The following is a 23,613-nucleotide window of genomic DNA, read 5'->3' on the forward strand; positions in this document are numbered from 1 at the left end:
TACAAAAAAACAAACAAAAGGAGGAGCCCCCCACTGGACCCTGGCCCAACTGGGCCAAACCCCAGGCCCAGCCGGCCGCCCTCCCCTTATCCACTCCCCCAGTACCCCCCCCCCCACCGACGGCCACCCACTCCCCCCCCCGAAATATCCCCCTCCCCTGCCTCCCCCGATCTGTATCGGGAGGAGACCACCGTCGCCGACCGCCCCGTTGCCGTCGCCGTTGGACGCCGGAGCCGGAGCACGCCCCCGCCGGCCTGCTTCCCCCTCCTCCCCTGCGTGCGTCGTCCCCGTCCCCCCACCCCGAGCCCCGCTGCCCAGACCCTACGCCCGCGGTGAGGCCCTCGGCCGTGCTCACCCCTCCCCTGCATCGCCGCGCTCCCCGCGTTCGGCCCGCGCCCGGGCTGCGCGTCGCCCCGCCCGGCGTGCCTACACACGCGTCGTGGCCGCGCCCTCTTCCCCGTGAGCAGCGCCCCTCCTCTCTCTCCCTCGCCCCCGCGCTCACCGTGGCCCTCGCGCCCGTTGGCCGCGCCTGGGCTCGCCCCTGGTCACGCCCGCGACCGCGCTCACCGCGCCCCGCGACCACCGCCCCGCCCTCCGGCTCCCGACGCTTCTCCTGCTCCGGCCACCTCGGCCATGGCCTCGCCCTCCCCCGTCTCTCCCTCTGTCCCGTGGCCGCGCCACCGCGCCTGCCCCTCCGCGCCACTCTGACCGCACCGGCGCCACCCCTCGCCTCCACCCGCCATGGCCCCTGGCCGCGCCGGCGAGCCCCGCCATCGGTGCCCCGGCGTCCTCGTCCCGCCCTGCGGGCGAGCGCTCGCTCGGGTGCGCCCGCACCCGTTGGACCAGACCCGCTGTGGCCCCTGGGCCACTGCCAGGTGGGCCTCGCCCCCCCTGAGCCACTGCCCCCTAGGCCCGAACCCCCCGTGGCCCTATGACATATGGGGCCCACCCACAGAACGAAAAAAGAAAAAAAATGAAATGATAAATAATAATAATAATAATAATAATAATAATAAACTAATTAATAAAAATTAATAAATAAATAAATTAAAATTAAAATTAATAATAAAAGAAATAATAAAAATAAATTTAATTAATCATGTTTAAATTAACCTAATTAGTTAATTAATTTAACTAAACAGTAGTTAATTAGCTAACAGCCCCTGACAGGTGGGGCCCACCTGTCAGGTTGACCAGGTCAACGGTCAACGTTGACTGCTGACGTCAGCATGACCTCATGCTGATGTCATAAATCCAAATTTCGAATTAAATTAAATAATTAATTAAATTCTAGAAATTAATAAAATCTTTAGAAAATCATATCTTTTAATCCGTAACTCGGATTAAAATATTTTCGACATGAAAGTTGCTCAGAACGACGAGACGAATCCGGATACGCATCCCGTTCGTCCACCACACATCCCTAACCTATCGAACTCGCAACTTTCCCCCTCCGGTCCGTCTGTCCGAAAACGCAAAACATCGGGAATACTTTCCCGGATGTCCCCCCCCTTCGTCGGTACCACCTACTGTCGCGTTAGGGCACACCTAACACTGCTCATTGTCATGTCACGCATCGTCATGCTTATGTTTGCATTGTATTTACTGTTTCTTCCCCCTCTTCTCTCCGGTAGACTACGAGACCGACACTGCTGCTGCCCAGTTCGACTACGGAGTTGACGACCCCTCCTACTTGCCAGAGAAACCAGGCAAGCCCCCCCCTTGATCACCAGATATCGCCTATTCTTCTCTATACTGCTTGCATTAGAGTAGTGTAACATGTTACTGCTTTCCGATATCCTATCCTGATGCATAGCCTATCCTTGCTACTACTGTTGTTACCTTTACCTGCAATCCTACATGCTTAGTATAGGATGCTAGCTTTCCATCAGTGGCCCTACATTCTTGTCCGTCTGCTGTGCTATACTATCGGGCCGTGATCACCTGGGCGATGATCACGGGTATATACTTATATACTATATACATGACACATGTGATGACTAAAGTCGGGTCGGCTCGTAGGAGTACCCGCAAGTGGATCTTTGTGGCGGAGCGACAGGGCAGGTTGAGACCGCCTAGGTGAGAGGTGGGCCTGGCCCTGGTCGACGTTCGCGGATACTTAACACGATTAACGAGATCTTGGTATTTGATCTGAGTCTGGCCATTTGGTCTATACGCACTAGCCATCTACGCGGGAGTAGTTATGGGTATCCCGGCGTCGTGGTATCAGCCGAAACTCTTTTTGACGTCAGCGACGGAGCGGCGCGCGCCGGATTGGACTGGAACGCCACTAGGCTAGGTCTGCTTCCGGCCGCCCTCGCAACGTGCAGGTGTGCATAGGGCGATGGGCCCATACCCCTGCGCGCATAGGGTTAGACCGGCGTGTTGACCTCTCGGTTGAGCCTAGGTGGGGCTGCGACGCGTTGATCTTACGAGGCCGGGCATGACCCAGAAAAGTGTGTCCGGCCAAATGGGATCGAGCGTGTTGGGTTATGTGGTGCACCCCTGCAGGGAAGTTTATCTATTCGAATAGTCGTGTCCCTCGGTAAAAGGACGACCCGGAGTTGTACCTTGACCTTATGACAACTAGAACTGGATACTGAATAAAATACACCCTTCCAAGTGCCAGATACAACCCGGTGATCGCTCTCTAACAGGGCGACGAGGAGGGGATCGCCGGGTAGGATTATGCTATGCGATGCTACTTGGAGGACTTCAATCTACTCTCTTCTACATGCTACAAGATGGAGATGACCAGAAGCGTAGTCTTCGTCAGGACTAGCTATCCCCCTCTTATTCTGGCATTCTGCAGTTCAGTCCACTGATATGCCCCTTTACACATATACCCATGCATATGTAGTGTAGCTCCTTGCTTGCGAGTACTTTGGATGAGTACTCACGGTTGCTTCTCTCCCTCTTCCCCCCCCCTTTCCTTTCTACCTGGTTGTCGCAACCAGATGTTGGAGTCCAGGAGCCAGACGCCACCGTCGACGACGACTCCTACGACATTGGAGGTGCCTACTACTACGTGCAGCCCGCTGACGACGACCAGGAGTAGTTAGGAGGATCCCAGGCAGGAGGCCTGCGCCTCGTTCGATCTGTATCCCAGTTTGTGCTAGCCTTCTTAAGGCAAACTTGTTTAACTTATGTCTGTACTCAGATATTGTTGCTTCCGCTGACTCGTCTGTGATCGAGCACTTGTATTCGAGCCCTCGAGGCCCCTGGCTTGTAATATGATGCTTGTATGACTTATTTATGTTTTAGAGTTGTGTTGTGATATCTTCCCGTGAGTCCCTGACCTTGATCGTACACATTTGCGTGCATGATTAGTGTACGGTCAAATCGGGGGCGTCACAATGTTCCGGCCACGTTCTACATGGGCCAGGTCCAGAACAGGCACTGGAAACCGGCAGGGTTCCTCAGCTGCACCTACACACTCGGCAATGTCTACGTGGCTCCATCCGTGGACCTACGGGCGCCTCCCAAAACAAGTATGTGGGATGTTGATTCTCCAGAAAGCATGTGGGAGGCTGATTCTCTAGAAAGATTTCAGCTAAAATTTAGCTAGATTTCAGAAAATATTTTATTTCGATGGCTCATCTCGCGATTTATGCGACGTGTGCTATTGTGTAGGTAGTAGGATCACCGCTTAAGCATTTTGAGAACATAATGATTTGGGCAGTGGATGGCGACAACGTCGACGCTGCAAATGCCCTCGGCCGCCCCATGCCACCTTTGTTCACTATACTAGCACTATAGCTATAATGTTCGCTACATTAAACAAAAGGGAACCGCCCTAGGCTGCCTTTGTTCACTATACTAGCATTATAGCTATAGTGTTTGCTACATTAAACAAAAGGGAATTGGGCTCATGCCCCAAGCAGTCTCCGCCATTGGATGGCGGACATTGGCGGTTGCAGTCGTTCAGTGGTCTAAGGATGCTTTGTATTTCTGATGATTTTTTCTAATAGACCCGGATCCTTTTTCGCAAAAAGTAAAACGTTTCCTACGGCTAGGGCAGAGAGGTAGGCTTCTCCATCCATCACTTCTCGCGGACGGACGGCAGATGAACGTGGCGCAGTACGTGCAAGCATCGGGTGCAGTTAGTAGTTACCTCACCGTCGTGCATACTGCACCAAAAAGGTCTTTTTCCACAGGGTCTATCCCGGCAAAAGGTTAATCTCCGGTACAAAATTAAATGCTATCTTAACAGAACAACCCAACAGCTCCGGCGATCTTCCAAAACAATCTCACTCTGAAACGAGCCCAAAAACTGCTCCCGGAAAGCGGCAGCACGAGCAGGCGACACGTACGCAGTACGTACGTAGGTATGCCCACGACGACGCCACCACTAACTCGATCGCCCCCGTCCTCTCTCCCACTCGCGGCTCGCGCCAGCTTCAATTCATCGCCACTCACCACCAGCCACCGGCCAGGCGGCCACCACCACCACCACTGTTTGCCATTCCCGCATTTCGCCTAGGCCGCTGCCTGCCCCGCAGTGGTACCCTCCCTCCCGCCCGTGTCCGCCCTCCTAAAACGAGCGTCGGCCCCGAAATAGCCCGGCACCGCAAGCACCGCCCACCGGCCACTCATTGAATCCATGCTGCCCTTGTCGTCGTTAATTCCTCTGCCTCCTCGCCTTGCCCTGGAGTGAGCGAGCGAGCGAGCGAGCGAGAGCGGCATGATGAAGCTGCGGTGGTGGCGGGTCGACGCGTCGGAGGTGGCCGCCGTCACGGCCATGGGCGTCTGGGAGGCCGTCCTGGCCGGCGGCGGCCGGCGCTTCATCAAGCGCAAGGACAGCGACGCCGGCGAGACCGGTCGGTACCGTCGCCCTCTTCCTCCGCCGGTCAATCCTCCCCCCTTCCTGCATGCGCGGTTGCTCTTCTGTTCTGTTGGTGCCAACTTTGTTGGTCCAGAAGTCAGGTCAGGGAGATTCTCCAGGCCGAGGAGAACTGCTCCCATTTTGTTGCGAAATTTCGGCAGATTTTGGTGCGGGGGAAGCGGCACGATAGCTGCGCCCTTTCGCGGGTTGTTGGGCGCCATTTCCCTGGGAACGGCAAGGCCGTTGCTGGCTGCTTGTTGCTCGGCATGCCTGCTCCCTTTGGATCCTTTTCCGGTGCGGGGCTCCAGGGCATCATCGCCAAAGTGTGACGCTTTCTTATCCCCTTCTTCACGTACCTCTGAAATCTTTACTTAGCAATCTCTGCATCAGTGAGATTATCAAGTTAATTTCATCCGTGTTGCCATTACTCTGCGTAGCTAGCTTCGTGTATTACTATTGTGTTCTTTAGCCCTAGCATAGTAGCATTCCTCCCCAATGGGTTCCACGGCGTACGGAATGACACAAAATAGATGTGATCTCGCCATGGTTCGTGTCCGCCATGGCGCCCCACTATCTGCACATGCTCCTGCTGCACTCAATCTCTCACGAAATCCTGTGGAGTTGCTCTGAAAATCAACCTGTGAAAAACTTGATCTAGTTGACATCCACTGACTTAATGTCGCCCCTTCGTCCTGCATATATACAGGTCGGGCGCTGGAGGAGCTGCGGAGCTCCCTGTACAACGAGATGCACAGCTCGGAGGGGGCCAAGCGCCAGCAGCAGCGGTTCTGCGGCCCGTCCGTCGCGCTCACCTTCAACTTCGCCGTCGCCGTTGGGATCATCGTGGCCAACAAAATGGTATGTACATATGCCCGCCTTCATCAAGTCCACGAGTTAGTAGCAAGATTTCATTCACTCATGGATCAATTGTCTTGTTGTAGGTGATGGGGAGTGTCGGGTTCAAGTACCCGATCGCGCTGTCGCTGATCCACTACGCGGTCGCGCTGGTTCTCATGGCGATCCTCAAGGCGCTGTCCCTGCTGCCGGTTGCGCCGCCTTCCAAGTCGACGCCCTTCTCCTCTCTGTTCGCTCTGGGCGCCGTGATGTCTCTCTCCACCGGGCTTGCGAACGTGAGCTTGAAACACAATAGGTAAACCGGATTCTGTTTTTCATTTATATAATGTTCAGTGATGTTGCTCCATGTGTTTCTCAGTATCTTTGCCATTCAGTGTAGGTTTCTACCAAATGGCTAAGATTGCCGTGACTCCGACGATCGTCGCGGCGGAGTTCATGCTTTTTCACAAGAAGGTTTCCTGTCAGAAGGTAGGTTTACCTCCATTGTTACTGATGAGTTGCGCATGACTTTTCTGTACTTTGAACGAAACTGTTGTCATATTTCTTCAGAGGAAGAAAACCCAACAAATTGTGCTGCAAATACATGTTTTGTTGTCTCTCTACCAGACTACCATCCATGCCATATGTGTGCATGTGTTTGTTTGTTGTCGATAGTGCAAACCTGTTATGCTGTCAAATTTATTCAGTTTTAACTGGAAATCCTACTTCAACATTTACACAGGTTATCACACTGGCGACGGTGTCAATCGGAGTGGCCGTGGCCACAGTCACAGACCTAGAGTTCAACTTCTTCGGCGCCTGCGTGGCACTGGCCTGGATCGTCCCTAGCGCGGTAAACAAGATCCTGTGGTCGAATCTGCAGCAGACCGGAAACTGGACCGCCCTCGCGTAAGTTCCAAGTTCTGCATTTCAATCCGCAGGAGGCGAGTCGCCGCATTGTTTTTCGGTTAAGTAACGCAGATTGTTCGATCAACCAGGCTGATGTGGAAGACGACCCCCGTCACCATATTCTTCCTGCTGGCGCTGATGCCTCTGCTGGATCCGCCGGGCCTGCTGCTGTTCAACTGGAATTTCAGAAACAGCTGCGCCATTGTCATCTCTGCTCTGTTCGGCTTCCTCCTCCAGTGGTCCGGCGCCTTGGCACTTGGGTGAGACCGTGGTTCCTCTCTTCTTCACAAGAACATTCTTCCTTGTGAGATTTCAAAATGGGTAGGTAAGATGAACTTGCTGCTGATTGACTCCGTGTTGATTTGCTTGTGGCATGCATGCAGCGCGACCTCGGCGCTGTCGCACGTGGTGCTGGGGCAGTTCAAGACCATCGTCATCATGCTCTCAGGCTACCTCATCTTCCGCTCGGACCCCGGGGTCACCAGCATCTGCGGCGCCGTCGTGGCCCTCGGCGGCATGTCCTTCTACACCTACCTGGGCCTCAAGAAGGAGGCGGCGGTGGCCAGCGGAAAGAAGCCGCCGTCGAGATCAAACTCCTTCTTGGGCAAGCCCGCCGGCGATGGAGGCAGCTCGGACTACGAGGACTCCGTGTGAGTTGGGAGTTTTGGCTTTAGGTGACTTTGGTGGTCGGTTGTGTTGTAAACCGGTAGACTCTCACTGCATCTGTTGTACATAGAAGAACTTGTGATTTTTTTTTTTGCGGGGGGAAGAACTTGTGATTTTAGATTCTTATATTATTATTATTCCTTTTCCCTTTGCCAGGTGACTTCTCAATGATTTTACACTTAAAGATTTCTTAGTGCAACTCTAGACGATCCCGAAAAAATAATGGTTAGAGGAGTAATTTTTTTAGTTTATTCCTCTAACCGGCACCAAGCCAAACTTGTATAATAGTTAGAGAAGAAAAAATAATACTCCTCAGCATTACGGACTCCTATATTTGCTCAGCCGCCCATCCTCCCCAATAAAAAATGCCCCCTCTCCCCTCGGTCACCCCCCCACCCCCGTGTTGCATCTACTCCGGCGCCTCCCTTCTTGCCTACGTCGGTCACCATGCTCCACTGTTGACCCTTCATAGGACTCGCCGCGCTCCTCCCCATCCCAATTTGGTCCTCTCCCGCCGCCGTCGATGCTTAAATCGACAGATATACGGCCCTCGCCGTCGGTGCCGGATTCGACGCAGCCCGACCTCTGATGCCATCGTGTTTTGGATGGATTCGTTGGGGACTGAACCGCGCAACCCCCTCAACCACTGTGCACCGCATCTCGGTATGTCATCCTCCTCTCGGTGCTCGGATCTCACTCGTCGGCTGACCACCGACACAACCACGACCGGCTGTCGGCCGGGCTCAGCACTAGCCCAGCGTCTCGTCGGCTCATCGCTGCCGGACATTAAGTGTGACCACTGCCCGTGTCTGGTGCTGCATCAAGTTTTGAGCACGCCGAAACATCTCGGATGGGTGTTCTTCAAGTGCAAAAGGGACGAGGTGAGTGGCTATTTTTACGTCTTTCTTTGAATATCTCGCAGTTGGAACCTATTGTTTGCTCTAAATTGTATGTATGAAGGATGCAAATTTTAGTATTGGAAAGAAGACTACATTGATCTATTGTTAGAGAGAAAATTGCTAGATGTTCATGCACTACTTGCTAGAGTTGAGACTAGAGAAGACGCAATGTCCAATTGTGTGGAGGTGGAGAAGAACTAAGGGTGCAAGCTCAAGAAGCCAATAGAGAAAAACAACAATGTTGGCAATAAAGACATAGGGGAAATTTCTGGTGATACAGAGCCTTAGATGCTCCCATGATACGAGCTTCTATGAATCGATCGCATCCGATCCAACGCTCAACTGACAAGATGTTGTACCTATGAGTAATTCTCAAATTTTAGGGCCTTTTTGTGATTTTGCAGGAGCTTGGCCTGCAATCATTGGATATATGATCCAACGAATTGTGAAAGCTCGTATCATGGGAGCATCTAAGTCTTTGTATCACCAGAAATTTTCCCTAAAGACTTAGAGAAGGTATCAATTGAACGAAATATGTATGTGGCAACCGTGTGGCAGATTGCGAAACTACCGCACGACCTCGGGGTGCTTCGATCGGGATCGTGCGGCTGTTGGCGATATGCGCGGGGGCTTTTGCTCGACTGCGGGCGTGAGTGGCCTGGACTTTGACCCGCGGGGCTAATTTCGCTCCGCCGATGTGGTCCTTTTCTTCCTCCACCTCGTCGACGGGCTCCGCTACGACGTCCGCCGTCCTCCTGCGCAACAGCCCGTCCACAGGAGCTTGGGACTGACCATGCCATCGTCGTTTTCTCCTCGACTGAGCCGTTTCCGGTAATCAGTGTCTCCTCACCGACTTCTGCGTCTGCCTCTGTCCAAGTCGATCTCGCATTCCTCCTCCCGCTCGGTGAGAATCGCAGTTCCTCCTCCCGCTCACCCTGGTCGTATGCACCCGAGCGCAGGCCGCCATGCATGAGCTTGAGCTCGAGCATGGGAGCTCGGCCGGTGCACACACAGTAGGCACGCAAGGCCACGCCCCGCTGCACCATGCATGTGCTCATCCGCACCTCCGCGCATCCCCAAGACGCCAAGGGGAAGCCTGGTAATTCACGGTGAAGCTCCGCCGCGAGCAGCAACAATGGCTACAGACCAGGTGAAGCCTGGTGCTTGTCTGCCTGATAAAAAATCAAGCGCTGATACTACAACATGAAACTCACTGGTACCAAGTGGCTAGTGCTACGTATCATAGCCCAGGCCACCAGCGATCCATCCCTAGTTATGCCCAATTTATTTGTATCTCTGGTTTTATTTGACATGCTCGTGTTGAGCAGTTTGTGGGTGGTAAAAAGAACAGTAGGTAATGAGGATTATTTTGGCCCCCAGAAAAAATTGTTGACAATTGCCGTGGTAACAATTTTGACCCCAGAAAAAAGAGTTGTTGAAAACATATCCACTGTCATTTTTTTGGATAAATAGTGTGGTAATGTACGTACGCACACATGATAGCTTACACATAAATTCCATGGTAACTTTGACTTGAGGAAAGAGTTGCTGAAAAGCATAACTCGCTAATCTTTTTTTGGGGGAATAACCTTGCTAACTTATGCGTATATCATGGTAATTTATGCCTCACAGACTTGATAAATTATGTACAAACATTAATAACTTCGAACGATTTTGACCCAGAAAAAAGAGTTGTTGAAAACATATCCGCCGTCATTTTTTGGATAAATAGTGTGGTAATATACGTAACACACAACTGATAACTTACGCCAATCCCGTGGTAACTCTGACTCGGGGAAAGAGTTGTTGAAAAGCATAACCTCGCTAACTCTTTTTTTTGCGGGGAATAACCTCTCTAACTTATGCGTATATCATGGTAATTTATGCTTCACAGAGTTGATAAATTATGTACAAACATCGATACTTGACCCGACGAATAATTTATGTAAATAATATGGTAATATAAACACCGCATACCCGATAAGTTACATACAAACACCTTGGTAACTTTTTGATCCGGGGAAAAAAGTTATTGAAATACATACCCTGGCTAACTTACGTGTAAATAGTATGGTAATATATATCCCGCATACCCAATAACTTGCATACAAACACCCCCGGTAACTTTTACCAATGAATTTGATAATATGCTTTTTACTCCGCTAAGTTTAGGGGATCGGCTAGAAATGACCAAAATTTAAAAGAGTAAAATTGTATGAACATTCTTAAATTTTCACACATATTTATTTTGAATGGTGTGAAACCATTTTCTTGAATTATGTAAACTTTCTTTTACACTGTATAAATATATTTTTAAAATATCACGAACATTTTTTTGAAACGCACTAACATTTTCTAAATGCAAAAACTGTTTTTAATTACATTAGCATTTTCTAAAAATTGCGTGAACTTTTTTTTACACTGTATTTACATTTTTTAACGTGGTATGCACATTTTTTAATTGCATGATTTTTTAATAAATTTCACTAACGCATTTTATATTTCATGAACATTTCTTTTAAAACATCCGTGTTTTTTACACTAGAGATATATATATCGAGAAAAAGAAAATAAAGTGTCGCCATCCAGAAGGAGACGCGCGGCTCTGGTCGTGATGCTGGGACTGGCCCAGTACCATCGCGCTGTAGAGAGAAGTGCGGCCTTTGCAAGGCCTGTCTGACCGGCCTGTTATCTCAAGCCTGCCTAACCGGTAACCGGGCAGCGCCCACGGCCAGGCCCGTGTTAAAACCAGCGTCTCTTCTCTCGCTCTAGGGTTTTAGGTTTCTGCTCCCCACCATTCGCCAGCCACCCCCTACCGTCCCTCCTGTCCCCCCCACCCATGGCCAGGAAGGTCGCGCAGCGCAGGCCGGCGGCGCCTCCCGCGCCGCCCGCGGCGAAGAAGGTGGTCAAGGTCCCCTCGAGGACGGCCAAGAGGGCGGCTCCGAAGAAGCAGAAGCTTCCCGAGCCCTCCTCCGACGACGACTCCGAGGCGGAGCAGCAGCCGCTCCACGAGGAGGAGGAGGAGGAGGATTCAGACGTCGAGGCCCCCTCCGGCTCCGACGCCGAGGAGCTCTCTGGCTCGGACGCCGGTAGCAGCGAGGAGGAGGAGGACGACGACGACGACGAAGAAGAAGAGGACGACGACCCCCTCGCCGGAGACTTCCTTGCCGGCAGTGATGACGACAGTGGTAACTCTTCGATTGCTTTACGATTAGAAGCGTACTAGTATTGAGCTGAATTAGCTTCAGCAGCTTCAGTTTTCTCCATCAAGCCATTCACTGTAGAGTTCATGACTGCTAGTTCAATGCACGGCTGTGCAAATTAGTGCTGTGTTTCCTATCCCGGGAATCGAAGTTGATGGGCTTTGTTGTGTTTCTTAGACGAGGGGGGCGACTCTGGAGAGGAATCAGATGGGTCTGATGACCTCGAGGCAAAGTCAGCAGCTCTTGATCGACAGAAGGAGCAGGCTGAAGAAGATGCAGCTGCGGACCTTGCACTCAACATAAGATCAGAATCTGATGAATTCCGGTTGCCCACCAAGGAGGTTGCTTTTCCTTCTTCTGTTTGCATTTGTTCTTTCTCAGTATTGTTTGTGTACTGCACATTGTAGGTTGCATGGACTTACCATGGTTTAATTTAAAATCTGCAGGAGTTGGAAGAAGAGGCACTTGGACCACCTAACCTGCCAAATCTTAAAAGGAGGATCTCAGAAAGTAAGTTTATATCCAATATCTTGTATTTATTGAAGTTCAGAACTTCCTTCAAAGATAGGTAGATAGATAAAGCTGAAATGGTGTTGGCGCAAAAAATGATTCCTGCTTTTGTAATTGAGGTGCATTCCTTATGGCTCGTATAAACTGTAATTGCAGAGTCAGATTGTAACAAGAGGGGTGCAGAGACACCATATGCAATCTACTGATTTTCTATTTTTTTCCCTTAGCAGATTGCTATGATCAGGATATACCATTCAGTATACATTGAATTGATTTTCTGTGTTTGATCCACTTCAATCTATTAACCTTTCTGAGCTTGGTTTCTCTGTCTATTTGTTGGTTTCCTGTCTAGTTGTACGGGTACTCTCAAACTTTAGCAAGCTGAGGCAAGAAAATGTTGCCAGAAAAGATTATGTCGATCAGTTCAAGACGGACGTGATGGCGTACTATGGATACAATGAATTTCTCATTGAAGCATTTGTTGAGGTAAGCTGCCTATCCCATCCAGTGATTGTCTGATATATCCACTACCAGTATTTCTTTCAGTTTGAGTTGTGGTGATCCAGCTGTCTGAGATTAGTAGTTGCAAATTGTCTGTCTGGCACGATTATTAATTTTTATAATGATTTAGCTGCCGTTGTTGTGAACATTCTGTGTGCTACATTTGTGCAGATGTTCCCAGCTGTTGAGGTTGTTGAGCTACTTGAATCATTTGAAAAAAGACCCCCTGAGTGCTTGCGTACAAATACACTAAAGGTAATAACATATTAGCTCAATTTCTTGATGTATGTGTATGTCGCCAAAGATTCTATAGCTGTTAGTCTCTGACTGTAGATTTATCACTGCTTCATTAAGTATGTCTCTCTCTTATCTTTGTGGGTTTGCAGACCCGTAGGAGGGATCTTGCTGCTGCTCTTATTCCTAGAGGGTTTAATCTGGATCCGATTGGAAAATGGTCAAAGGTTTGCTTTCTTTCAACCTATTTTCTTTTACAACTAAATAGTATGGAATATTAAAGCAAGTCTTGTGGTTTGGACAATTTCAGGTAGGATTAGTTGTGTACGACTCCACTGTTTCGTCTGGCGCCACTGTTGAATATATGGCAGGACATTACATGGTATCTTTCTCTCCCCTATTATTTGTTAAATTGTTTTTCTCACTATCCATCTACCGGCAATTCATCTTATCTTTTAATACTGTGATTACAGAAACAAGGCGCGAGTTCCTTTTTGCCAGTGATGGCTCTTGCTCCACAGGAGAAGGAGCGAATAGTTGATATGGCGTAAGATTTCCCCCCACTCTCATAATCCTTTTGCAATAATTCATTTGAACTAGTTTATAACTGTTTGCATGTATGTAAGCCTTCATATGCTATCCTATTGTGTCACATGCTTGCTTCTGCATTTGATATTGACCTTTAACGAATTATTCATGTCAGTACTTCCAACTATAGAAGCTGATTTTCTTCTTGGTTCCAGAGCTGCCCCAGGTGGCAAGACCACATACATTGGAGCTCTGATGAAAAATACTGGTTAGTTCATTATGCCTGTTTTGCCTTTTGACTATGTGGTCCTTCCTTCAAAGTACCTGTTGTTTCTTTTTAGTAGCTGTTGAATGATATAATTATCCTGTATTTTTCTTTCTGTCTTACAGGAATAATCTATGCAAATGAGCTTAACGAGAAAAGGTTGCATGGACTGTTGGGCAACATACATCGCCTGGGTGTGACAAATACCATAGTTTGTAATTATGACGGTAAAGAGGTAAGCAGAAAATACGACCACTGTATGTTCTCAGGGGCACAGAGCATTTTTTAGGCCAAAGCACCAAAGGATAGTCAACTAATTGTATGCAACAAGTTAGCATAATAAATCATTACCAATATAACATAATGCTTTGTAGAGAACTTTTAGTATGAAGGCATTTCAATGCAAAGCTAATATTATCTGGTCTATTTCAATCATAAGAAAATGAATTTAGAATCCTAGTAATTGTCAGACACTTCAGTTTATTGCATCGTGTCTCAATTAACATCAATTTTTTTATGATCCAATTTATTTCAGCTCCCCAAAGTACTTGGAATGAACTCAGTTGACAGAGTACTGTTGGATGCGCCCTGCACAGGCACCGGAGTTAGTATAATCCAATTCATATTATTCTTCTGTACTTATTTTAAATCGTCTTGGCTATTTCATCTGATAGTCAATCTCACTCTGTTTCTGCAGACCGTTTGGAAGGATGCACAAATAAAAACATCTAAGGACATCGATGACATCAGGAATTGTGCTTTCATACAAAAGGTGCATTTTATTCACAATTCTCAAATAAATACACGTTCTCCAATTCAAACCCATTCCCATTTTAAAATTAACGACAGTTATTAACCCAGTAATTCTCCAAATTAAATCTGCTCACCTCCACATGAATTTATTTTTTAGTTGGTTTTGAAGCAATTAGTATCGCTGTGTCTCTTATCTCTTGTAAAGATGTCGTGTAAGTAAGTATCATATATTGTTATGTTATATCTGCTTAGCTATTACTCCCTCCGTAAAGAAATATAAGAGTGTTTAGATCTAAACGCTCTTATATTTCTTTACGGAGGGAGTATTTTCAAAGTTATCTCTGATTATAATTTAAACCTTTCAACTTTACGGTTTCCATTAGAAGTTCTTAGGCTCATGATATAGTATGGTTAAACTATATTCCCAGTAAGAGCCTCAATTACCTTATTTTTAGCATACCAACTCCAAGAAACTGATAAACTTGTTTTGCAGCAATTGCTTCTGGCTGCTATTGATTTGGTTGACGCCAACTCCAAAACTGGTGGTTACATTGTTTACTCTACTTGTTCGATGATGATTCCAGAAGTAAGTACATTTTTCTTGTTTGCTGGATAATGATTGAACTTCAGTAACTGAACCCTCCCCCTTTGTGTAGAATGAAGCAGTCATCGACTATGCCCTTAAAAAGAGAGATGTAAAGGTTGTTCCTTGTGGATTAGATTTTGGACGCCCAGGGTATGTTAATCTTACTCCCCCCTTCTCCTCTTTTAAGATCTGGTACTTTACTTATGTTTCCCTGTTTATCATACAGATTCATCCGGTTCCGGGAGCATCGCTTCCATACGTCTTTAGACAAAACAAGGAGGTTTTATCCTCATGTCAACAACATGGATGGCTTCTTCGTAGCCAAGGTACATTTTATGATGTTTGGATTATTTACCAGGAGTGACGATGACTGAACCATATGATCACATGTTAGCTTCTTGAGGTGTCTTATCTTTCAGAGCATGAATTTTATGTGAAAATCTAACTTCTGTTGGCAAATAGTTTGATGATCTCATTTACACATTGGACTGTTTAGAATGTATTTAAGTTATCACGTATAGTTGATTCTATAAAAGTAAAACTGCAAAATATAAAATAAAATCTGATAGGGTATTTCATTTCATACAGCTGAAGAAGATGAGCAACACAATTCCAGCCTCGTCCGAGTCATCTAAAGAGCCCGAAGAAGCAGCGGAGGGCGTTGTTGATCCAAACCATGATGAGGAAGATGAGAAAGATGTTCCCGATGGGCAATCCACTAAGTCGAAGAATCATAAACAGGGAAAGAAGAAAAATGAACAAGCAAGCATCCCTGAAGGGGAGGGGGACCAGAGCCAGGCACCTGAAAGACCAGCAAAGCACCTCAAGAGCAACAAAGGCGTGAAGAAAAGTAGTGGCCCTAAAAGTGCTGAAATGAACGGAGATAAGAAAGAAACACACGATGAACAAACAGAGCATGTCAAGACTCAGAAGGGTTCCAAGAAAAGTAAAGGCCCTAAAAATGCTGGAATGGATGTAGATGAGAAAGAAACACCCAGTGAGCAAACAGAGGAGGTCAAAAGCCACAAGGGTGTGAAGAGAAGTAATGGACCTAAAAGTGCTGGAATAAATGGAGAGAAGAAAGATGTGGCCGAGGAACAAACAGACCAGACCAGCCACAAAAAGAAGCATGTGTCTGATAAAATTAAGAAGTCTGGTTCCAAGAGCACCTCAGGGACCAAAGAGAAGAAACCGGTGTCCAAGGAAGGAAGCAAGAAGAGGAAAAGGAAATGGCAATTCAAGCTGAGGCGGGACTGGTGAGGCGCTTATCTTTGTCCTATTGTCCGTTTTTCCTCTTGCTTTGTTTGATTATTCTTATAATCAACTATTTTACTATTGACAGGGAGGCAAAACAGAAGTCTGAGAAGAGGACGAAGGTTTGAAAATTGGTGGTTCAAGAGAGCCACATTAATTAGCCTTAGAAGAGGAGATTTAAAGTGAAACATTGATGTGCTATGTATGAAGAAATGTAAAAGGAACGACTGTACACTCAATTTTGGTCTACGATACAAGTTTGTGGTGAAGCGAAATTTTGTTGTACGCTGGATGTGATTGTGTAATCTAATCACTGACATTTTATTTTCTGTGTTTAGAGATTTTGACCAGTCTATTCTAGTTTTTCTCAGTGAAGTCGTCAAATGTTGTTCTGGGCAACCTACCGTGTTTGATCGGACCATTGTGTGTGGCTGTAGCTGAAGTTCTATTGATGCATTGGCAACCTAAGGCTTTCACCGTGTTCGACCGAATTGTTCTTTGTGGGCTGTAGCTTAAGTTCTATTGATATACATGAGCAATGCTCCTGTTGTTTTTTGCTTAGATAGATGAGGCGCCTACAACGCTCTTCACTTGTTCTAACATTTGGAAACGTCTGTGTTCGTCTCTTTTGCACGTATCAAAAATGAAGATTTTAACTGTGATACATGCGTAAGCAACAACTTGTAATCATATACTTTCTGACAACAACGTCTGGTCTGAAGGTAAAAAGAGATTGCTCATTTCACTATGCCCTTGTCTAAGAGGCATAGATCAGGATTTGTACTGCACACACGATCCAGCCTAACGCTTCTGTGGACCAAGGCGGACGCAAATTTGGTCCTCTAGATGCAACATAATCAAACAGCTTCCAAAACTGGATGACTAGAGTTCTTTAGGATTAGACCCAATCTGTAATGACCATTGGTGGGTCTTGAACCAATGCCATTGCTAGTCATGTTAGTGTTTGCCAAGAGATCCACAAATATGGATTCTGGACAGATCATGCAATGTTTTTTAACAGCCACCAGGTATCTCTCAGAAAGCACATCAAATAACATCGAGTGCTAAATGCAACAATTAGCAGAGGAAGTTTATGGGGCAGTTGATTCCGCAAGTAGCAGATACAGCTTCAGAGAGATTTTGTGCTTCCAAAATGCAAATACCAGAAATGCACGATTTTTCAAATGCACATCTTTAAAACCCACATGCTCCAGAACATCCCAAATTCCAACCAACCGAGCATAACATCGTCATGTAGAACACCAGGGCTATAGCCTTGCTACAACACATATAGCCAAGGCGTCAAAAACTTCAAAACCTAGGAGTTTCGCATGAGGACATTACGCATAACAGATTTTCGTCGCCATCTCCAGATCAGCTACTTTTTAAGTTCTAGCATTACCACTATGGACAAGTAGTATATTACTTGAGGTAGACTCTCCTTGGTGCACAAAACCTGGAATTGTTTTGAGGATTGCTTCGCAGGCTTCAGTTCATGGTCTTGTAGGCCCTGAAAGCGACGAACACCGTTGCAGCAGCTGCAACAACAGCAAGCGTGGTGTAGGTGTCAGACCTATCCCAGGTCTCGAACCAGGTGGGCATCCGGCAAATCCTCATGCGACCCTTGCTGGCGGCAACACTTTCTTTGACACTCTCTGTCTTGGAGATCCTGCGGTTCTGCTCAGCTGGAATGCTCTTATCCTGTTTTCCTTCTGGCAGATCACTTTGGCAGCAGCTAAGTGCTCCTCCATTGCCCTGGCAGCATCCACCTGCAGGTGCCCCGTCAGTTCCATTTGCTTCAGGGGATTCTTTGGCGCTTGATTCTTGCCCAGCCACGCCATTCGTCATGTGCCTAAGCTCCAGAGCTTGCTTCTGCTGCTCTTCAGACATACCCAACTGACCCCTGTATAACAGGATAGCACGTGTAAGAATCACACTTGAAAGAGGGGTATTTGGCTGTGGAGCAAACATAGGGCAAAGGTTCAATGAGACATGAACACGACATATCAGGGCTTTAAACAACATTTGCAAAACAAGATTGCATCCTTTATTATTGGTTTCCTTGCAATGAGATTGCCCACAGAAAGGTCATTTTTCAATTTCTGAAGTCACCGCAAATAAACAAATCAAGGTCATTTGGAAGTACAACACAGTATCCTCACATGGCATCACACGAACAGAATAAGTCGTACAAATGAGTGCTTAAACATAATTGACGAAAACTACACAGGCAGTACAAACAACCTACAACATGCTGTCTAGATGCTTATAGTCATAGTAGTCTTACTTTACTATAATGCTCAAGAAAATAAGCATCAGTGACAGACTTCCATCCCAGTATCTTACCTTAACTCAAGATTAAGCTACTTGAAGTATCAAATCATTGGAAATAGATTAACCAGTGCTATAGGCATACAAGTACTAGAACACACACCAGGCAGTTTTTATAATATTATCAGATTATTGATTTAGGCTCAGAATTTATGATGTATAAGCACGCCCGAGTCCAGATAGAATAGCAAGAGAAAAGGACGCAGATCTGAAAATGCTGATGGTACTCAATGACATGACACAACAACACTGATACAAATGATTGGTGAAACACTAACTAGATATCCTCTTCAGTAAAAATCAACACATGGAATGGATTAATTAAAAGAGGAAGCATACCTCCATAGACGGTTCACAATCGCTCCTCTTTGCCCAATTTGTTTGTGTAGTAACTCAGGCACATCATCAGGGGCAACATAACCATACCTAGAATTACAAATACAGTAAGCAATGGCTGGGTTTTGACAAAGTAAAATTAAAACAGATGGCGCTACAGGAAGGTATTGAGATTCCTAGGGCACAAGAAGGTAGATTTTATGATAGTTCCTGGTACATACCAATTACCAGTCACTTCTCCCTTAGCATCTGGACTGAATATGATGACATTTCCTGCATACTTATGACCTCCCACATGTGAGCATGCACTAACAGCCACGTGACCATCAAGACCTTCTGCTTCAATCTCTTCCTTGAACCTTGTAATCAAAGCAGGACCGCAAACACCACACCTTTTATCCCTGCTTCCATGGCAGCAGACAAAAACATAGGAACCTCTGATAGCCTCAGGAGATCCAGGAAGCCATTCAGTATCTTTCACGAGTACTTCTTCAACAAAGTTGTCAACATCAAAGTGGGTCAGCCCTCTGCAAAGATTACACCACGTATTGAAGAAAACAATCAGTTGACTTGCGTATTCCATTACCTAATAAATACTAGTAGAGATGGAACGACTGAATGTTTATTTCATTGCAGCTTTCAGCTACCTGTATCGGATCATATCAGGAAAGATCAACACGTCTCCAAGAGATGACTCAGTGCCGTCTTCTCCTTCACAAATGGTCAGTTTGGTCTGAGAAAGCAGAATAGACCACTCGTTAGCAATAAAAAATAACACATGGGAAAGTCTTGTCTATTAATCTATCTAATCATTATAAGGTGGCTTGTCTGTAAGCACAAATCACATTGCTATCAGTTCAGACACACATGCACATCACAAAACTAATAAAAAAAGGCAGGAAAGCGACATGAATTAACAAAAAATATCAGACAACTTCCAACAATAGACTAATAATAATGACGCCAATCAAAGAATACTTGCTTGAATTTAGATGTGAATATGAAGAAAAGAACACAAGGCAGTAACTAGCAAAGTGAGTATGAAGAAAAGAACATAAGACATAGCTTAGGAAGATTAATATCACTGAGCAGTAACACTCTAGATTGCCAGAAGATGCAAAATGCTCAACAGTGACAGTACCCTCAGAGGAACATACACTTTCTAGAAGTTGGGCATGCTTTTCATTCACTTTGTAACTGCCATGCATGGTTTTTGAGTCGCTGATTAGTCGCTGTATAGTCGCCGACTAATCGCCAAGTCGTTTTCCAAAAATCAGCGCGACTCGCGACTATACAGCGACTTATGGCGACTATACAGCGACTTTCGTCGACTATACGCTGAGCCGCAGGGCTCGCGGCGACTCGCCAAGTCGCGACTCAAAAACCTTGCTGCCATGAACCAATATAATTACTCCCTCCGTTCAGAAATATAAGATGTTTTGGATATTTCAATATGGTCTACATACAGACTTAAATGAGTGAACAAACACACTAGAACGTGTCTATATACATCCGATTCACAAAAAGTTGGAACATCTTATATTTGTGAACATAGGGAATATATGGGGTAACTGCATTCTTTTTCTGTTGCTTAGATCCTCTTTTACCAAGGAGCAAGACGGCCAAGACCCACACAGAGAAATAAGGCAGAGGATCTTCTGCACTCAAACGCACCAAACAATCATGCAAGGACATCTATACAAAAACAGAAGGAACCCACAGTACTTTTCTGGTTCTATTAGTAACAACTCCATATATCACACAATCAATGTCCCCTAGCATATACTCTGTAGATCACCTGCTAAATGTTTCATAATATCAACCCCATGTACCGCACTATGTGGATGAAGACAAAGGAGTAAGCTCCTAGTCCTAAAGGGTGAATAGAAACATTACTGCGCATACCACCATATGATTTCAAAGGTTCAAAGGCGCATTATAAACTCTAACCAATACAGACAGCAAGCAAATAACATAGCAAAGGACGCAATAATCAAATAATGAGAAAAACATCTAAACATGAACAAATTTACAAACAGACATCCCCCACCCCTTCAAAGATAGAATAACAGGATGTGAGCAAATTCGACACGCATGGCCCATATATACACGCTAGAATGTGGGGATTCGACACCAGTTCAAACCCCAAGAGCACTATTTACATGTCCCGTTGAAAGTTGAAACAACAATAACCTTAAAGGAGAGCACCAAGCGACCAGATCTTGCGTGAAGAAGCACCAAAACAAAGTGCGAACAAAATTAAGTACAGAGACACCAATCTACAGAGATAACTGGCACCAAATAGCAAGCATATCAACACCACTGACCACCATAATTAAGCGAGCTTCTACTGGCCAATTCAGAAACAATAAACTGAAGCAAAAGCAATAGGAACTACATCGTCCCCCAACACAATCGGATCGACTGATTAGCATTTAAGGGTCGCGATCTCTGCAGGAACCCAGCACACCATATGCAGACAACCAAATCGAACTACATAATATAGTACAGTAACTCGAGCAAGTCGAAAACTAGTCATCAGCTAAATCCCAAGCTCGGAGCAACCAGCAAACAGTTTCCAGTGCGAACAACCATGCTAAAACAACACTAGCATACCAGAAGCATACGGATACCACATCACAGCACCAAATCAGCCACTCAAAAAGCGAACCGAGAGGGGGAGGGAGAGGGAGAGGAGATGCTCACGCTCTTCTTCAGGTCGGGCTTGCGGGCCTTGATGGCGGCGGCGAGGAGGCGGGGGAGGCGGTCGGACTCGGTGGCCTCGAGGTGGGACGGCCACTCCTCGGGGCCCTTGTAGCAGAGGAACACGTGGCGCTCGTGGAAGCCCACCGTCCCGGCGAGCTTCTCCGTGTGGAGCTCCTCGCGCTGGAACCCGAACTCCTTGTCCAGATCGGCGGCCGCGGCGGGGAGGGGCGCCTCCGGCGCGTCGGAGGCCTGCGGCGGAAGGATGGCGTCCCCGGCGGTGGGGGAGGAGTGGGAGGGATCGGCCATGGGGAGGAGGAGGGGGAGGAGGCGGTGCTGCAGCAGTCGCCGACGGCCTGGGGCGTGCTGGGGAGGGAGGAGCGGCTGAAATGGAAATTGCTTGGAGAGTTTGGGGGAAATGGAAAGCGTCTCGGGTTTTATGGTTGGGGCTGTTCTTGCGGGAGGGGAAAAAGGAAGGCCCCACTGACGAGCGTTTTGTGTGGGCCCGGCTGTCAGTGAGGTTTGGGTTTCGTTGCTTGATGCCGTGGGACCCACGCTAGAGGGAGGTAGCGGTCAGCTAGACAGCTGGACTTCCGTCTTCACCTGAATTATGAAAGGAAACCTTGCAAGTGCTGTTTCTCGCCACTAGTGTTTGTGAGTGGGGCACCACCCGTCAGCGAGCGAGGCTAGTTTCCTTTCGAGGATGACAGTTTTAATTGGTTTTTCTTAGCGAATACGCTGTAGATCTGGCCATTTGGGGGAGGGGGGTTGTAGGTTATTTTAATGAGTTAGACACCGATCAGGAGAAAGTGAGCACGAAGTGATTGCAATTACCAATATTTTTATATCCTCGTTTCAACAAGCTACGATGCAGCGCTGAGAGATCTACGCTACCTGGCCACGCTTCGGGCCGGGCCTACCCAAGCGCGACGCAAAAAACCCATGCCTGGGCCCGGCCATTAGGCCTGGTTTTTGGGCCCAATCCCAGCCCGCACGTGTAAAAGCTCGTCGGGCCTTGGGCCTCGGGCCGGGCCCCTTTAGGAAATTGTGAAAATGACGGGCCCGGGCCTGGCCCGTCCTTCGGGCTCAAAATCTACGCCCGTGCTCGGCCTGGGAGCAGCATCAGGCCAAGCCGGGTCGGGTTTTTTCGTGCGGGGCTGTTCGGGCCGGGCTGCACATGGCCAGGACTAATCTACACCCATCCACGATACGCAAATCCCGGCCCCTATAACTCCACGGGCGCGTATCGAACAACATGTCAACCATATTATTATTTTTTTGACCTGGAACACCTTGCATTTCAATTACTCAGGACAGCGGTCACAACACGCGATACATCAGGCGGGAGCTCCGATTCCCAGACCATGTGGGCACTCGCGAAACCCCGGCAATCAAGAGCGGCCAGCACATGCGCTGGTTTGTTACCACCTCTAGGACAGTACACCACTCTATACTCTATGAACTCCAGGTTCAATTGGTACTTGCTTCCCGGAAGAGGATGCCCAGCTGGCCCCGATCCATGGTGGTTGACACCAGCGCTTGTTGGAGTTGCAGGCAGTCTGTTTCAAATATAACCCTGCCCATGCCAGATTGTACAACCACTCCGATAGCCTTCAGAAGCGCCATAGCCTCCGTGTGAAGGGCAGAGCTCAGCCCTGTCAACGCCCTAGCCACAGCCACAGCGACATCGCCGTCAGAATCCCTGGCTATTGCACCCCAACCACCCTGGGAAGAGTTGGCATGGAAAGAGGCATCCAGGTTCATCTTGACAAAGTCCATTGGGGGCGGCTGCCATTGTTGTGCTTGCACGGGACTCGTACTTTTTTGCTTCGGCCCCTGGTACTCCTACCACTCCATCGTGAAGTGCCCAACCTGCCCTGCGAAAGCCTCGGTCGTGAGCCGCTTGTTCCCATGATTTGCTTTCTTCCTTTCAGCCCACCACAACCACAGCAGGCACACCGTGCGCATACGGGACACCAACGGGAGCTTTAGAATGGCCCTGACCATCTCCTTCGCCGACGAGCAAGCTAGCAGGGCCTGGCGTGTCCACTCCAGTTGGCATGAGCGCCAGCACTTCTTAACCTCCTTACAACGGAGGTAGAGATGGCCCCCGTCCTCCGGCAGACGCTTACAGACCACACACCTGTTATCAAGCTGCACTCCCAGTCGTTCCACGTTCCTCCGAGTCGGATGACTATCATGCGCAAGCCGCCACATGAAGTGTTGCACTTTGGCCGGGAAATCCAGCTTCCAAATCTCCTTCCACATGCATTCAT

General features: G+C 47.6%; 3 protein-coding genes across 3 annotated transcripts; 2 read left to right on the plus strand and 1 right to left on the minus strand.

The window, feature by feature from the left end:
- Positions 1-4,466: 4,466 nt before the first annotated feature.
- On the plus strand, positions 4,467-7,380 carry LOC109758816 (nucleotide-sugar uncharacterized transporter 2-like). The gene is made up of 7 exons (XM_020317681.4): positions 4,467-4,820; positions 5,532-5,683; positions 5,767-5,975; positions 6,055-6,148; positions 6,402-6,568; positions 6,658-6,828; positions 6,952-7,380. The coding sequence occupies exons 1-7, from the start codon at positions 4,685-4,687 to the stop codon at positions 7,220-7,222; spliced, it is 1,200 nt and encodes a 399-aa protein (XP_020173270.1). The 5' UTR covers positions 4,467-4,684; the 3' UTR covers positions 7,223-7,380.
- Positions 7,381-10,849: 3,469 nt separating this feature from the next.
- Positions 10,850-16,322, plus strand: LOC109758815 (26S rRNA (cytosine-C(5))-methyltransferase NOP2B). The gene is made up of 17 exons (XM_020317680.4): positions 10,850-11,321; positions 11,514-11,677; positions 11,783-11,846; positions 12,199-12,332; positions 12,519-12,602; positions 12,734-12,808; positions 12,892-12,963; positions 13,055-13,128; positions 13,325-13,377; positions 13,500-13,609; positions 13,910-13,978; positions 14,072-14,146; positions 14,621-14,713; positions 14,784-14,863; positions 14,940-15,039; positions 15,302-15,969; positions 16,056-16,322. Exons 1-17 carry the CDS (start codon positions 10,973-10,975, stop codon positions 16,093-16,095), a joined length of 2,304 nt encoding a protein of 767 aa, XP_020173269.1. The 5' UTR covers positions 10,850-10,972; the 3' UTR covers positions 16,096-16,322.
- Positions 16,323-17,143: 821 nt separating this feature from the next.
- LOC109758817 (altered inheritance of mitochondria protein 32) lies at positions 17,144-21,770 on the minus strand. The gene is made up of 5 exons (XM_020317682.4): positions 21,341-21,770; positions 19,282-19,367; positions 18,856-19,161; positions 18,638-18,724; positions 17,144-17,870 (listed from the first exon to the last, which is right to left on the minus strand). The coding sequence occupies exons 1-5, from the start codon at positions 21,644-21,646 to the stop codon at positions 17,456-17,458; spliced, it is 1,200 nt and encodes a 399-aa protein (XP_020173271.1). The 5' UTR covers positions 21,647-21,770; the 3' UTR covers positions 17,144-17,455.
- Between the last annotated feature and the right edge of the window lie 1,843 nt (positions 21,771-23,613).

The sequence above is a fragment of the Aegilops tauschii genome, chromosome 6 (assembly GCF_002575655.3).
Source record: "Aegilops tauschii subsp. strangulata cultivar AL8/78 chromosome 6, Aet v6.0, whole genome shotgun sequence".
Lineage (NCBI taxonomy): Eukaryota > Viridiplantae > Streptophyta > Magnoliopsida > Poales > Poaceae > Aegilops > Aegilops tauschii.